Source organism: Oncorhynchus masou, chromosome 12 (assembly GCF_036934945.1).
Source record: "Oncorhynchus masou masou isolate Uvic2021 chromosome 12, UVic_Omas_1.1, whole genome shotgun sequence".
NCBI classification, from domain to species: domain Eukaryota; kingdom Metazoa; phylum Chordata; class Actinopteri; order Salmoniformes; family Salmonidae; genus Oncorhynchus; species Oncorhynchus masou.
Window position 1 is genome coordinate 52,256,832 of NC_088223.1, and position 16,322 is coordinate 52,273,153.

At 42.6% G+C, this 16,322-nt stretch overlaps 1 protein-coding gene across 2 annotated transcripts in view; it reads right to left on the reverse strand.

Annotated features, from left to right (window-relative positions):
* The window catches only part of LOC135550372 (voltage-gated potassium channel subunit beta-3-like), a 28,877-nt gene that overhangs the window by 3,992 nt on the left and 8,563 nt on the right, over positions 1–16,322 (reverse strand). For both annotated transcript variants that reach the window (XM_064981096.1, XM_064981094.1), the window contains exons 2-3: positions 4,023–4,066; positions 3,869–3,906 (exon numbers count right to left, since the gene is read on the reverse strand). In XM_064981096.1, the coding sequence (XP_064837168.1) occupies positions 3,869–3,906; positions 4,023–4,066 (82 nt within the window). The remainder of the gene's footprint in view (positions 1–3,868; positions 3,907–4,022; positions 4,067–16,322) is intronic.

Consider the following 16,322-nt stretch of genomic DNA (forward strand, 5'->3'; position numbering starts at 1 on the left):
TGGCTTGTAAAGTTTTTTTGCCTGGTCACATACAGCTGATGTGTTGTGCATTGAAGTCCACAAGCGAAGGGAAAAGGTGAGAGGAGGAGAGCGCATAGATGCGAGAAGGAATACAATGTGGCTGCTATGAAAGTGCATCGTGTTTACGCATGATCAGGGGTGTATTCATTCCGCCGATTCTGTAGAACAACATTTCTTAAACGTAAGCAAACTGAAAGAAACGGGGATAAACATACATTCATTTGTCCAATAGAAACTCTCATTTGCAACTGTTGAACTAATGATTACACTCTGAGTGTATCACTCTCTGTCACCTCAACATTTTCTCTCGACCTGTGTGCTCCTACGTGGTAATCTTTCATTCAAAGGCTAGGTTGTAGCAACCTCATGATGGCTATATAAAAAATGTTTGAATCAAGTTGTAGCCTAAACCTATCGCTGTTACAGTGAACTGGGTGAATGGAATATGAATGAGAGTCATCCAATATACTGTAATAGAAATAAGGCTATGCTCATGAAAAGTAAAAATCGTCTTCCCTATTCTTAAACAGCACCGAACGCCACTGTTCCAGACCCAGGGACATGTACTAGTCCTTGACGACCTAAACGCCAGAACTGGACAAGAACCTGACACCCTCAGCACATAGGGGGACAAACACCTACCTGGAGGTGACAACATTTCCTACCCAATATGCCCTGCTATACACCGCTGTGACAAAACAACCAACAACAAAACAGGTCCCAACTCCTGCAGCTCTGTCGCACGCTGGGTCTGTACATAGACAATGTTAGGCTTTCTGTGGGACTCCTACAGTAAGTACACCTACAGCTCATGTCTTGGTTACAGTACTGTAGACTACTACCGACCTCAACCCAGTCTCTCAGATCGCAGCAAAGTCACAGTCTACTTTAACAGAGCAATACTCAATCATGAGACATGAAAGCCAAACCAACTGAATAGAATTAAGACACGCTATAGATGGAAGGAAAGTTGTGTGGAAACCTACCAGAAAACAATTAGCCAACAGCTTCAGCTTTCCTATCAAATCTAAACATTTCAATCAGACAATCTAAGGAAATGAACAACAATGACAAATGGTTTGATGAAGGACGCAAAAACCTAAGAAAGGAATTGAGGAACCTATCCAACCAAAAACCCAGAGGCCCAGAAACCCTGAGCCTACGGTTTCACCATGGTGAAGCAGTACATAAAAACAAGAACAGCACGTCAGAAATCAGCTCAATTTAATTGAAGAATCTATAGAATCTAACCACTTCTGGGAAAATTGGAACACACTAAACAAACAACAACATGAAGAGCTGTCTACCCAAAATGGAGATGTGTGGATAAACCTCTTCTCCAATCTTTTTGGCTCTATAACAAATAACAAACAGCAAAAACATATACATGGTATCCTACATGAAATGATAAAATATACAGAACATAAATTTAAATTGGCTATACTTAAACTCTCTAACATACTCCTCAGCTCTGGCATCTTACCCAATACTTGGAACCAAGGACTGATCACCCCAATCCACGAAAGTGGAGACAGATTCAACCCCAATAACTACCATTGGTATATTCATCGACAGCAACCTTTGGAAAATATTCTGCATCATCATTAACAGCAGACTCCTACATTTCCTCAATGAAAACAATATCCTGACCAAATGTCAAATTGGCTTTTTACCAAATTACCATGACAGACCACGTATTCACCCTGTACATCCTAATTGACAAACAAACAAACCAAAACAAAAGCAAAGTCTTCTCGTGCTTTGTTGATTTGTTGTATAAATGAAGAAAAGCGGTGTTGGGGGGAAAACATACAACATTATGAAATCCATGTACACAAACAACAGTGTGCGGTTAAAATTGGCAAAAAAACACACATTGATTTCTTTCCTCAGGGTGAGACAGGGATGCAGCTTGAGCCCCACCCTCTTCAACATATATATCAATGAATTGGTGAGCACACTAGAACAGTCGACAGTACCCGGCCTCACCCTACTAGACTCTGAAGTCAATGTTTACTGTTTGCAAAAGATCTGGTGCTTCTGTCCCCAACCAAGGAGGGCATACAGCAGCACCTATATCTTCTGCACAGATTCTGTCAAACTTGGGCCCTGACAGTTAATTTCAGTAAGATCACAAATACAAATTCCACCTAGACACTGTTGCCCTAGAGCACACAAAAAACTATACCTACCTCTGCCTAAACATCAGCACCACAGGTAACGTCCACAAAGCTGTGAATGATCTGAGAGACAAGGCAAGAAGGGCCTTCTACACCATCAAAAAGAACATAAAATTTGACATCCCAATTAGTATCTGACTTAAAATATTTGAATCTGATATAGAACCCATTGCCCTTTATGGCTGTGAGGTCTGGGGTCCCATTCACTAACCAACAATTCACAAAATGGGACAAACACCAAATTGAGACTCTACATGCAAAAATATCCTCAGTGTAGAACGAAAAACACCAAACAATGCATACAGAGCAGAATTAGGACCTTTCCCGCAAATGATCAAAATCCAGAAAAAATGTATTCAATTCTACAACCACCTAAAAATAAGTGATTCTCAAAGCTTCCATAACAAAGCCCTCACCTACAGAGAGGTGAACCTGGAGAAGAGTCCCCTCTGCCAGCTAGTACGAGGACTCTGCCCACAAACATAAACAGAGCCCCAGGATAGCAACACAATTAGACCCAACCAAATCATGGCAAAACAAAAAGATAATTCCTTGACACGTTGGAGAGAACCAACAAAAAAACTGAGCAAACAGGAATGTTATTTGGCCCTAAACAGAGAGTACACAGTAGCAGAGGGACCACTGTGACTGACCCAAAATTAAGAAAATCCATGACTATGTACAGACTCAGTGAGCATCGCCTTGCTATTGAGAGAGGCCGCCATTGGCAGACGTGGCTCTCAAGAGAAGACAGGTGGAAACCAAGCTGCACTTCCTAACCCCCTGCCAACTGTATGACCATATCAGAGACACATATTTCCCTCAGATTACAAAGAAGTTGATAAACTCCCACATTGCCACCACAGCAGCAAGATGCGCGATCTGTCATTACAAAAGCAAACAGTGGAGCACAAACACCATTGTAAATACAACCTATATGTCACGACTTCTACCGAAGGTAACTCCTCTCCCTGTTCGGGCGGCGCTCTGCGTCGCCAGTTTACTAGCTTTCACCGATCCCTTTTTCCTTTTCTGTTTGTTTTGTCTGTGATTCTTTTCACACCTGGCTTCATTGCCGTTTATTTCTGTGTGTATATAGGGTACCTGTTGCCTGCCTTAGTTCGTGCGGGATTAGATTTGTGTGTATTGTGCTCGATTATATTTGATGTTGGTTGTTTTCACGATCACGCACGTGTATGTAAAGTGTCACAAGTTTCTGAGTATCGAGAGCGTAGTTTGGGGATTTTCGTCTGTGCCATTTTTGTATTAGTGGACTATATGATTAAACACTCTTCTCAGACATCCCTGCTCTCCTGCGCCTGACTCCTACACCTCTCACCGAGGCGCACGTTATCACACTATATCTATCCGTGTATTTATTTTCACTTTCGTACATAGCCAATAATATAACATTTGAAATGTCTATATTCTTTTTTTTTTAAATGGTGAGTGTAATATTTACCGTTCGTTTTTGATTGTTTATTTACCTTGTTAATTTCCTGTCTATTTCACTTGCTTTGGCAATATAAACATATGTTTCCCATGTCAATAAAGCCCTTTGAATTAAATTGATAGAGAGAGAGAGAGAGAGAGAGAGAGAGTCTCAGCATCCTCAGACTGGGTTAAACATGGTGTCCCAAATAATTGTTACATAATACAAAACTCACCTCGTCAGAGATCTGCGATCCAAATGTCACCCAGGTGCCTACCGTCACACAGACAGAGACAGACATATGGAGAGAGACAGAGAGAATCAGTTCTGTTACATTCCTCAGGGAGTCTATAATGCATATTGTTCTGGTCCATTTGTTTTGTACTAACCCAGCCCCAAGCAGGACACACGCAGACCAGACTTCCCCAGGTTCCTGAGACAAAGAAAGACATGGGTTGGGAAGAGAAAATAAGAGGTATGAACATTTGTTAGGGACATGGAAAAGATGTACCGTGTACCGTCACCTCAAAAGCTTAGCACTTCTAGTACTTCCAGCACAGTAGGTACATTCACAGAATGTAGTTCAGTTTCCTCAATTACAAGGGTCAATGCCTACACCTCTCCACTAGATTTTTCAACACAATCCGCAGATACAAATTCTAAATAACTTTGGGTAAGGCCAATACATTTATTTTGTATCTGCTTGGAAATCTGGATAAGTGAGTGTATTTCTGGCTGTGATAAAATTATCGCCATTGCCTGAGTGCCCAGACGGTCAATGTTGACCAGTTGACCTTTACCCTTCTCACATCAACAGTTCAGTGTAATATAGTGTATAGGCTTTAACAATGGGAGGGCAATGGGTGGGTTCAACCCTACTCCAGATGAAGCTGTATATACTCAGTATATAAGTAATAACATGGGGCTGATTGAAATGGTTTATATGGTTCTAGAGCCCAGTGTTGGGCCTGCCACATCTGATTATCCAGACAGCTGAGTGTTTGAAGGGCAGGATAGAAGTGGGATCAGAGAGCTGCATTGAGTTCTGGTCATGCAAGTGTGTGCCACTGGAAATTCTGTGGGTTTCGTCCTCGCCCTCCTCCTCTCTTCCACGCATGCTCTCCTCCACTCTAATAAGCCGGCTGGAAAGGCAGCAGAACTGCAGTGGAACTCATTGCTTCTCGCCATCTTTTTATCTCCAGCGCCTCGCCCCTCTGCCTGTCTGCCTGCCTGCGTTCGCCACAAATAGCCTGATGGAAAGAGACAGACTGCCAGAGCGTTTAGATCCGGGCAGACGGGCACTGCTTTATTTTCCCTGCTCTTTTATTATTTGCCCTGGCAGCTATTTTTAGACGTATGCATATGTGTGCATTTGTGTGCCATTGTGTGCGTGAATACAACACATACATACGTGTTTTGTGTGTTTCTGTGTCAGTCGCATGTACTCAAAGAATTGTGCATGATCCTGTATGTGAAGGGAGAGGGAGGATGGAGCACTTGATAATAAATTGCATGAGTCATTCTTTATCCCCCACAAACTAGCCTCTGGGCAAAACACACTAGCTCTCACTTTCAATACTGACAGGGACTCAAATCATAGCATACTGACCATATCAACACAAATATGACACTTTAGCTGATAACTACTACAAAAATATGACAAGCCTTTCCTAAACGCCCATGTTTTCACCACTCCCACCCACATAAAAAAATACTATAGTTTACTATAGAATACCGTGTATTACTATAGTGTTTTTGTAGTGTAGTGTTTTAGCGGACATTGCTGTAGTATTTACTATAGTTGTTTTTCTTTTTTGCGGATATTACTGTAGTATACTGTAACATTTACTGTAGTGTTTTTTGCAGATATTATTTTAAAAACTATACTGTAGTATGTACTGTGGTGTTTTTGCGGCCTGTAGTATACTGTAGTATTTACTGTAGTGTTTTTGTTTTATTATCTTTGACATAGAAGTGTGGACTTTCTTGATGAAACCTACTGGAAAAATGATAAAATGATAAAGGAGCACATTTTCAATAACCTGTATTCTACAGTATACTGCTGTTTACTTCAGCTTACTACATAATTCTATAGTAAGTACTACACATGATCAAGGGATACTACAGTGTGTAGTATAGTATTCTACAGCAGGGGTCTTCAACCTTTTGTTGCCCAGGGACTCCTTACCAGGTAAACTGGCGACCCAGGGACACCCATCATACTCAAACGAAACATTATTTTCCCCACGTCTTGTCTTATCACCAGGTGAATGATAATGACGAAGAGAAGTAATCAACATTTTAAAGATTTGGTAGATAGTGTTTTTCATTATTTTGACCTCCTGATATTATAATTGGAAGAGGAAGTGTGAACTCTTAACAGGTAACTCCAAACACATTTTCTCGGTGAGCAGCTGTTTTGCTGGTTAAACAAAGGTCAGCCATGTGTTGACAAAAAATTAAGTCCATGTCAAGAAAGCTTTTACTAGCAGTCAGACGCAATTGCCCCACTGGTAGCCTATTCATGGATGCTTTTTCAAAGCCTACGTCAGAAACTCCAGTGAGTGTAATTGGCTACAATGAGTGTAATTTGCTCAATATTCAGAGTTTAAAAATTCAACTTTCAATATATACAGTAAGAGTCAAAAGTTTGGACACACCTACTCATTCACAACAGCATTTCTTTATTTGTACTATTTTATACATTGTAGAATAATAGTGAAGACATCAAAACTATGAAATAACACATATGAGATCATGTAATAACCAAAAATGTGTTAAACAAATCAAAATATATTTTATATTTGAGACTCTTCAAAGTAGCCACCCTTTGCCTTGACATCTTTGCACACTCTTGGCATTCTCTCAACCAGCTTCATGAGGTAGTCGCCTGGAATGCATTTCAATTAACAGGCGTGCCTTGTTAAAAGCTAATTTGTGGAATTTATTTCCTTCTTAATGCGTTTGAGCCAATCAGTTGTATTTTGACAAGGTAGGGGTGGTATACAGAACATAGCCCTATTTGGTAAAAGACTGAGTCCGTATTATGGCAAGAACAGCTCAAATAAGCAAAGAAAAATGACAGTCAATCATTACTTTAAGACATGAAGGTCAGTCTATCCAGAATATTTCAAAAACGTTGAAAGTTTCTTCAAGTGCAGTCGCAAAAACCATCAAGCGCTATGATGAAACTGGCACTCACAAGGACACCACAGGAAAGGAAGACCCAGAGTTACCTCTGCTGCAGAGAATAAGTTAATTAACTGCACCTCAGATTGCAGCCCAAAGAAATGCTTCCCAATTCAAGTAACACACACCTCAAAATCTGTTCAGAGAAGACTATGTGAATCAGGCATTCACGGTCGAATTGCTGCAATGAAACACACTTGACTTTGTTCTCCTTTGTTGTCCTAAAGGACACCAATAATAAGAAAAGACCTGCTTAGGCCAAGAAACACAAGCAATGTACTTTAAACCGGTGGGAATCTGTCCTTTGGTCTGATGAGTCCAAATTTGCGACTTTTGGTTCCAATCGCTATGTCTTTGCATTAGATGACCTGGCCTCCACAATCACCTGACCTTAACCCAATTGAGATGGTTTGTGATGACTTTGACCACAGAGTGAAGGAAAAGCAGACAAAAATTGCTCAGCATATGTGGGAACTCCTTCAAGACTGTTGGAAAAGCCTCCCTCATGAAGCTGGTTGAGAGAATGCTAAGAGTGTGCAAAGCCAAGTCATCAAGGCAAAGGGTGTCTACTTTGAAGAATTTCAAATATAAAATATATTTGGATTTTTTTAACACTTTTTTGGTTACTACATGATGCCATATGTGCTACTTCGTAGTTTTGACGTTTTCAATTGTATTCTACAATGTCGAAAATAGTAACAAATAAATAAAACCCCTTGAAAGAGTAGGTGTGTCCAAACTTTTGAATGGTACCAGTTTTCACAATTCCTGATATTTAATCCTAGTAATTCCCTGTCTTAGGTCAGTTAGGATCACCACTTTATTCTAAGAATGTGAAATGTCAGAATAATAGTAGAGAGAATTATTTATTTCAGCTTTTATTTCTTTCATCACATTCCCAGTGGGTCAGAAGTTTACATACACTCAATTAGTGTCACGATCGTCGTAAAGGGGAGACCAAAGCGCAGCGTGCTGTGAATGCATGATTTAATTATAGACGGGCAGCTCCGGACTGCTTGGCGGCTCTGGCAGCTCCTAGCTGGCTGACGGCTCTGGCGGATCCTGGCTGGCTGACGGCTCTGGCAGCTCCTGGCCGACTGGAAGCTCCTGACTGGCTGACGGCTACTGGCAGGTCCTGGCTGACTGACGGCTCTAGCAGGTCCTGGCGGCTCTGACGGCTCAAGACAGACTGGTGGCTGACTGACGGCTCAGGACAGACTGGCGGCTCTGACGGCTCAGGACAGACTGGTGGCTCTGACAGCTCAGGACAGATGGGAGACTCTAGCAGCTCAGGACAGACGGGAGACTCTAGCAGCTCAGGACAGACAGGAGACTCCAGCAGCTCAGGACAGACAAGAGACTCTAGCAGCTCAGGACAGCCGGGAGACTCTGGCAGCGTTGGGCAGGAGGAAGGCTCTGGCAGTGCTGGACAGGCGGGAGCACCCGTAGGGATGAGACGGAGAGACAGCCTGGTGCGGGGGGCTGCCACCGGAGGGCTGGTTCATGGAGGTGGAATCGGATAGACCGGACTGTGAAGGCGCACTGGAGCACCGAGCCTGCCAAACCTTATCTGGTTGAATGCTCCCCATAGCCAGGCCAGTGCGACGAGGTGGAATAGCCCGCACTGAGCTGTGCTGGCGAACCGGGGACACCATGCGTAAGGCTGGTGCCATGTATGCCGGCCCGAGGAGACGCACTGGAGACCAGATGCGTAGAGCCGACTTCATGGCACCTGGCTCGATGCCCACTCTAGCCCGGCCGATACGAGGAGCTGGAATGTACCGAACCGGGCTATGCACACACACCGGGAACACAGTGCGCTCCACCGCATAACACGGTGCCTGCCCAGTTCCTCTCTCCGGTAAGCACAGGAAGTTGGTACAGGTCTCCTACCTGGCTTCGCCACACTCCCTGTGTGCCCCCCCAATACATTTTTGGGGCTGCCTCTCGGGCTTCCAGCCACGCTGCCGTGCTGCCTCCTCATACCGGCGCCTCTCTGCTTTCGCTGCCTCCAGCTCTGCTTTGGGTGGCGATATTCCCCAGGCTGTGCCCAGGGTCCTTCGCCGTCCAGAATCTCCTCCCAAGTCCACGAGTCCTGCGTTCTTTGCCACTGCTGCTGGCCGTTGCCACACTGCTTGGTCCATTGTTGGTGGGTTATTCTGTCACGATCGTCGTAAAGGGGAGACCAAAGCGCAGCGTGAATGCATGATTTAATGATAGACGAAAAACACGAAGTACACTGAACAAACTATACAAAATAATAAGACGAACGTGACTGCTAATGAAACACTGTGCTAACATGCAACATAGACACATAGACACATCACATAGACAATAACCCACAAACCACAATACAATACAGGCTACTTAAATATGGTTCCCAATCAGAGACAACGACAAACACCTGCCACTGATTGAGAACCATATCAGGCCAAAACACATAGAAACAGACATGCAACATAGAATGCCCACTCATATCACAACCTGACCAAACAAAACATAGAAACAAACAACGCAAATAATGGTCAGAGTGTGACAATTAGTATTTGGTAGCATGGCCTTTAAATTGTTTAACTTGGGTCAAATGTTTTGGGTAGCCTTCCTCAAGCTTCCCACAATAAGTTGGGTGAATTTTGGCCCATTTCTCCTGACAGAGCTGGTGTAACTGAGTCAGGTTTGTAGGTCTCCTTGCTTGCACACACTTTTTCAGCTCTGCCCACAAATTTTATGGAATTGAGGTCAGGGCTTTGTGATGGCCACTCCAATACATTGACTTTGTTGTCCTTAAGCCATTTTGCCACAACTTTGAAAGTATGCTTGGGGTCATTGTCCATTTGGAAGACCCATTTGCGACCAAGCTTTAACTTCTTGACTGATGTCTTGAGATGTTGCTTCAACATATCCACAAAATTTTCCTTCCTCATGATGCCATCTATTTTGTGAAGTGGACCAGTCAGAAAAGCACCCCCATAACATGATGCTGCCACCCCTGTGCTTCACGGTTGGGATGGTGTTCTTCGGCTTGCAAGCCTCCCCCTTTTTTCTCCAAACATAACTATGGTCATTATGGCCAAACAGTTATATTTTTGTTTTATCAGACCAGAGGACATTTCTCCAAAAAGTACGATCTCTTTTCCCATGTGCAGTTGTGAAACCGTAGTCTGGCTTTTTTTATGGCGGTTTTGGAGCAGTGGCTTCTTCCTTGATGAGCGGCCTATTGGGTTATGTCGATATAGGACTCGTTTTACTGTGGATACAGATACTTTGGTACCTGTTTCCTCCAGCATCTTCACAGGGTCCTTTGCTGTTGTTCTGGGATTGATTTGCACTTTCGCACCAAAGTACGTTCATCTCTAGGAGACAGAACGTGTCTCCTTCCTGAGCAGTATGACGGCCGCGTTGTCCCATGGTGTTTATACTTGCGTACTATTGTTTGTACAGATGAACGTGGTACCTTCAGGCATTTGGAAATATCTCCCAGGGATGAACCAGACTTGTGGAGGTCTACAATTTTTTTCTCAAGTCTTGGAAGATTTCTTTTGATTTTCCCATGATGTCAAGCAAAGAGGAAAAGAGTTCGAAGGTAGGTCTTGAAATACATCCACAGGTACACCTCCAATTGATTCAAATTATGTCAATTAGCCTATCAGAAGCTTCTAAAGCCATGACATAATTTTCTAGAATTTTCCAAGCTGTTTCAAGGCACAGTCAACTTAGTGTATGTAAACTTCTGACCCACTGGAATTGTGATACAGTGAATAATAAATGAAATAATCTGTCTGTAAACAATCGTTGGAAAAATGACTTGTCATGCACAAAGTACATGTCCTAACTGACTTGCCAAAAATATAGTTTGTTAACAAGACATTTGTGGAGTGGTTGAAAAATGAGTTTTAAGTGTATGTAAACCTCCGACCTCAACTGTGTATATATCCAGTGCCTTGCGAAAGTATTCGGCCCCCTTGAACTTTGTGACCTTTTGCCACATTTCAGGCTTCAAACATAAAGATATAAAACTGTATTTTTGTGTGAAGAATCAACAACAAGTGGGACACAATCATGAAGTGGAACGACATTTATTCCATATTTCAAACTTTTTTAACAAATCAAAAACTGAAAAAATGGGCGTGCAAAATTATTCAGCCCCCTTAAGTTAATACTTTGTAGCGCCACCTTTTGCTGCGATTACAGCTGTAAGTCGCTTGGGGTATGTCTCTATCAGTTTTGCACATCGAGAGAATTTTTTCCCATTCCTCCTTGCAAAACAGCTCGAGCTCAGTGAGGTTGGATGGAGAGCATTTGTGAACAGCAGTTTTCAGTTCTTTCCACAGATTCTCGATTGGATTCAGGTCTGAACTTTGACTTGGCCATTCTAACACCTGGATATGTTTATTTTTGAACCATTCCATTGTAGATTTTGCTTTATGTTTTGAATCATTGTCTTGTTGGAAGACAAATCTCCGTCCCAGTCTCAGGTCTTTTGCAGACTCCATCAGGTTTTCTTCCAGAATGGTCCTGTATTTGGCTCCATCCATCATCCCATCAATTTTAACCATCTTCCCTGTCCCTGCTGAAGAAAAGCAGGCCCAAACCATGATGCTGCCACCACCATGTTTGACAGTGGGTATGGTGTATTCAGGGTGATGAGCTGTGTTGCTTTTACGCCAAACATAACGTTTTGCATTGTTGCCAAAAAGTTCAATTTTGGTTTCATCTGACCAGAGCACCTTCTTCCACATGTTTGGTGTGTCTCCCAGGTGGCTTGTGGCAAACTTTAAACAACACTTTTTATGGATATCTTTAAGAAATGGCTTTCTTCTTGCCACTCTTCCATAAAGGCCAGATTTGTGCAATATACGACTGATTGTTGTCCTATGGACAGAGTCTCCCACCTCAGCTGTAGATCTCTGCAGTTCATCCAGAGTGATCATGGGCCTCTTGGCTGCATCTCTGATCAGTCTTCTCCTTGTATGAGCTGAAAGTTTAGAGGGACGGCCAGGTCTTGGTAGATTTGCAGTGGTCTGATACTCCTTCCATTTCAATATTATCGCTTGCACAGTGCTCCTTGGGATGTTTAAAGCTTGAGAAATCTTTTTGTATCCAAATCCGGCTTTAAACTTCTTCACAACAGTATCTCGGACCTGCCTGGTGTGTTCCTTGTTCTTCATGATGCTCTCTGCGCTTTTAACGGACCTCTGAGACTATCACAGTGCAGGTGAATTTATACGGAGACTTGATTACACACAGGTGGATTGTATTTATCATCATTAGTCATTTAGGTCAACATTGGATCATTCAGAGATCCTCACTGAACTTCTGGAGAGAGTTTGCTGCACTGAAAGTAAAGGGGCTGAATAATTTTGCACGCCCAATTTTTCAGTTTTTGATTTGTTAAAAAAGTTTGAAATATCCAATAAATGTCGTTCCACTTCATGATTGTGTCCCACTTGTTGTTGATTCTTCACAAAAAAATACAGTTTTATATCTTTATGTTTGAAGCCTGAAATGTGGCAAAAGGTTGCAAAGTTCAAGGGGGACGAATACTTTCGCAAGGCACTGTATATTCGCGGACCTCCTGCAGTACCTCCGTGGACCTCTCCAGTTTACTACAAAAGTAGTAAGTAGTACACAGCGTATGGTATAGTATTCTATAGTTTACTACAAAATGCTATAGGAAGTACTACATGTGATTGAGGGATACTGGTGTGTAGTACTACACTACAGTTTACTACAGAGTTCTATAGTAAATACTGTAGTATGCTATAGTATTTTTTCATGTGGGCGTAGTAGCTTAAGTCTTATAGCTCAATATGCTTGCCTAATTATATCCTCTAATATATTTGGAGAACACAAACGGAGGCTAAGCCTTTAGCATAAATCATGCATCGATGTCACTTCAATAGTTGAAATCAAGTTAGGATCTGGCCCTGTGACAATCAGAGAGACAAACACACAAACAGGGGGGAATGTACGAATTACAGCTGCTGCTGGTAGATATGCAACATACACTGCTTTTGGGTTCTGGGTGATTATGATAGAGTGTCACTGTCACTGTCAGTATGTTTGACAACTGCCCCCCCTCCCCCCTCCGCAGTGCTGCCATCTGCAGAGCTGCTGTCTGTCAGTCTGTGGGGGACTATATGAAGACATATAAAAGAAACACAGTACACAAACATAAACTCACATAGCCTACTTACATATGAGCTGGCTGGTTGCTGGTCTGTGTGCTCATATGAATATTCACACTTGATGAGCAGATGCACACAAATCTACATACTGAACAGTCATGTACGCCTGCACTCATACAGAGTGAACACACGCAGAGGCACAGATGCTTTCTGTTCCTACACTAAGTTCTCATCCATTTTCTCTCCTGCCATAACTCACAGAGCCATGCTCTATGATTTTAGGGGTCTGGACATTCTTTACATCATTACACAAGCACACCGGAAGCACACAGGTTGATCTGTTACAGCATTATAGTCTTTGCTGACGCCTACAATTAGGTTTCACCTGAGACAAGCAGAAGAGAGACATATACAGTACAGATGGTTCCCACATGAAAAAATATTATGGTACTATGGTATAAATACTATAGTACTATGGTCTAAATGATATCACTGAAGCCCTTGCCAAAAAACAGCATTGTGTCTCACTTTTTATTGATCTCTTTAAGGCATTTGATACAGTTGATCATGCTATACTAAGGCAGAGATTGTTGGGTGTAGGTCTTTCGGAGCATGCAATTGCATGGTTCGCAAACTATCTGTCTGATAGAACTCAGTGCACTCAATTTGATGGGCTCATGTCTGTTAAATTGTCTGTCTGTAATGGTGTGCCCCAAGACTCTGTACTTGGTCCTCTCTGTACTTGGTCCTCTCTTATGTATATAAATAATTTAGACAAAAATATCCAAAATGCGCATTCATTTTTATGCTGATGATACTGTTATTTACTGTTGTGCCTTGTCTCTTACAAAAGCAATCCAGAACTTGCTAAATGCTTTTTATACTGTTCAACATACCTTGTGTCAATTGAAGCTTATCCTCAATACTGACAAAACTAAACTAATGGTGTTTTCTAAAGCAAGAAATAGACCCCTCCTGCAGCAAAGCACATCAATTTTGTGAAGTGCACCAGTCCCTCCTGCAGCAAAGCACCCGCACAACATGATGCTGCCACCCCCGTGCTTCACGGTTGGGATGGTGTTCTTTGGCTTACAAGCCTCCCCCATTTTCCTCCAAAAATATCGATGGTTAATATGGCCTAACAGTTCTATTTTTGTTTCATCAGACCAGAGGACATTTCTCCAAAAAGTATGATCTTTGTCCCCACATGCAGTCGCAAACCGTAGTCTGGCTTTTTTATGGCGGTTTTGGAGCAATGGCTTCTTCCTTGCTGAGCGGCCTTTCAGGTTATGTCAATATAGGACTTGTTTTACTGTGGATATAGATACTTTTGTACCTGTTTCCTCCAGCATCTTCACAAGGTCCTTTGCTGTTGTTCTGGGATTAACTTGCACCTTTCACACCAAAGTACGTTCATCTTTAGGAGACAGAACGTGCCTCCTTCCTGAGCAGTATGATGTCTGCGTGGTCCCATGGTGTTCATACTTGCGTTCTTTTTTTTTGTCCCAACCGACTTGCCAAAACTATAGTTTGTTAACAAGAAATTTGTGAAGTGGTCGAAGAAGTTTTTAATGACTCCAACCTAAGTGTATGTAAACTGTACTAGTGCCTTTTTTTATGATAATACTGTGGTATTTACTATAGTATTCTACAGTATACTACAACATTCTATAGTAAGTCCTACACATGATCGAGGGATACTACAGTATGTAGTATAGTATTCTACAGTATACTACAGTTTGCAGAATTTATAGTAAGGACTGTAGTATTCTATAGTAAACTGTAGTATATATTTTTAATGTGGATTCGGTGCAAGTGCACAGCTCCTCAGGGCGATGGCTTCTTCCAAATACAGCTGTAACAAACTGTCACAATACAGACACACACTGAGCGTGCAGTTCACTGGGGCACATCACCCACACGCACATACACACCAACGATGACAATAACACACACACACACACAGGCACTAGCATGCATGCTCACAGGCACACGCCCTCTGCCCTCCTACCACAAATACACCCTCTACTCTACTCCCACCAACTTCTACTGACAACCTTAACGTCATCAATAACCCTGTTCCCCTGTCACTCTTCCATCAGTGGCTTTTCTAATCCTGGAATCTCTTATATATGAGATGGCTGTTTTGATGAACAATCAGTGATGGATCTGCTCCAACTCAGATCAGCACACTCACAACTGGAACATACAACTGGACAGAGGAGTTTCATCTCAAACTGGAACGACATACATGTTATATTTGTACATACCGTATCACTTAAGCAGCACCCAAAGGAATGCTTTAACGCATCACACAATACCAAAGAAACATGCCCATACATACTAAGGCATGCTTAGTCTTTTACAACTGACATTATATTTGAAAGCCAACATTAAACATACACACACATACATTTGAGTCATTTAGCAGATGCTCTTATGAGTCATTTAGCAGACGCTTTTATCCAGAGCAACTTACAGGAGCAACTAGGGTTAAGGGCCTTGCTTCCAGGGAATATTGACTGATTTTTCACCTAGTCGGCTTGGGATTTGAACCAGGGACCTTTCGGTTACTGGCCCAATGCTCTTAACCGCTAGGCTACACATAACAGCTTCTCCCAGCTCCTGTGCAGAGAATGCTGCAATGCACCGCAAGTGTTGACTAAGAAGAGAAGCTGAAGGGAGTGTACGAGAGGAAAAAGAGAGAGGGGAGACAGATCACGGGAGGGGTAGAATGGTGGAGCGAGAGGACGAGAGAATTAGAGAGGAGACAGGAAGACAGGAGTGAGAGTAAGAGTGAGAGAGAGAGTGAGAGACAACATTATAGAGGGAAAGAGAAAGACAGACAGACCGACCGACAGAGTTAATGGGAGTGGTGGTCAGTGTTATTTTGCAACCTGCCAAAGAGGAGTCCCTCTCAGCTCCGATGAATGATCTGGCTAATGAGTTAGTATATGCAATTAGGGAACATGCAGAGAAAAGGGAGACGGCGGGAGGAGGGAGGACGTGAGTTCTCCAACCTCCACTTCCACTCTCCTTTCTCAGCTGTTTCCCTCAGAGTGGATGACGACATGCGGAACGAGAAAGGCTCACACAGTCAACACAGGGGAGCTCACTCCAATCACTATCATCACTGTCTGCTGTTTTCCCTACGAGAACTGAAATGAGCCGAGCAGATATTTGTGTGCGGTAATGTCATGTTATGATGGTGGGACAGTGGCACTGATGCTGATTAAGCTTGTTTTGGGCCAGACTGGCATAGTCTTCGCTGTCCATTGTAGTTAGCGAGGGAAAGGGACTTCCTATTCTAAGTTCATTTTCAAACTGACTCTCGTGCATAACATTTTAGCGTGTTGTGTGTCAAATTAATGT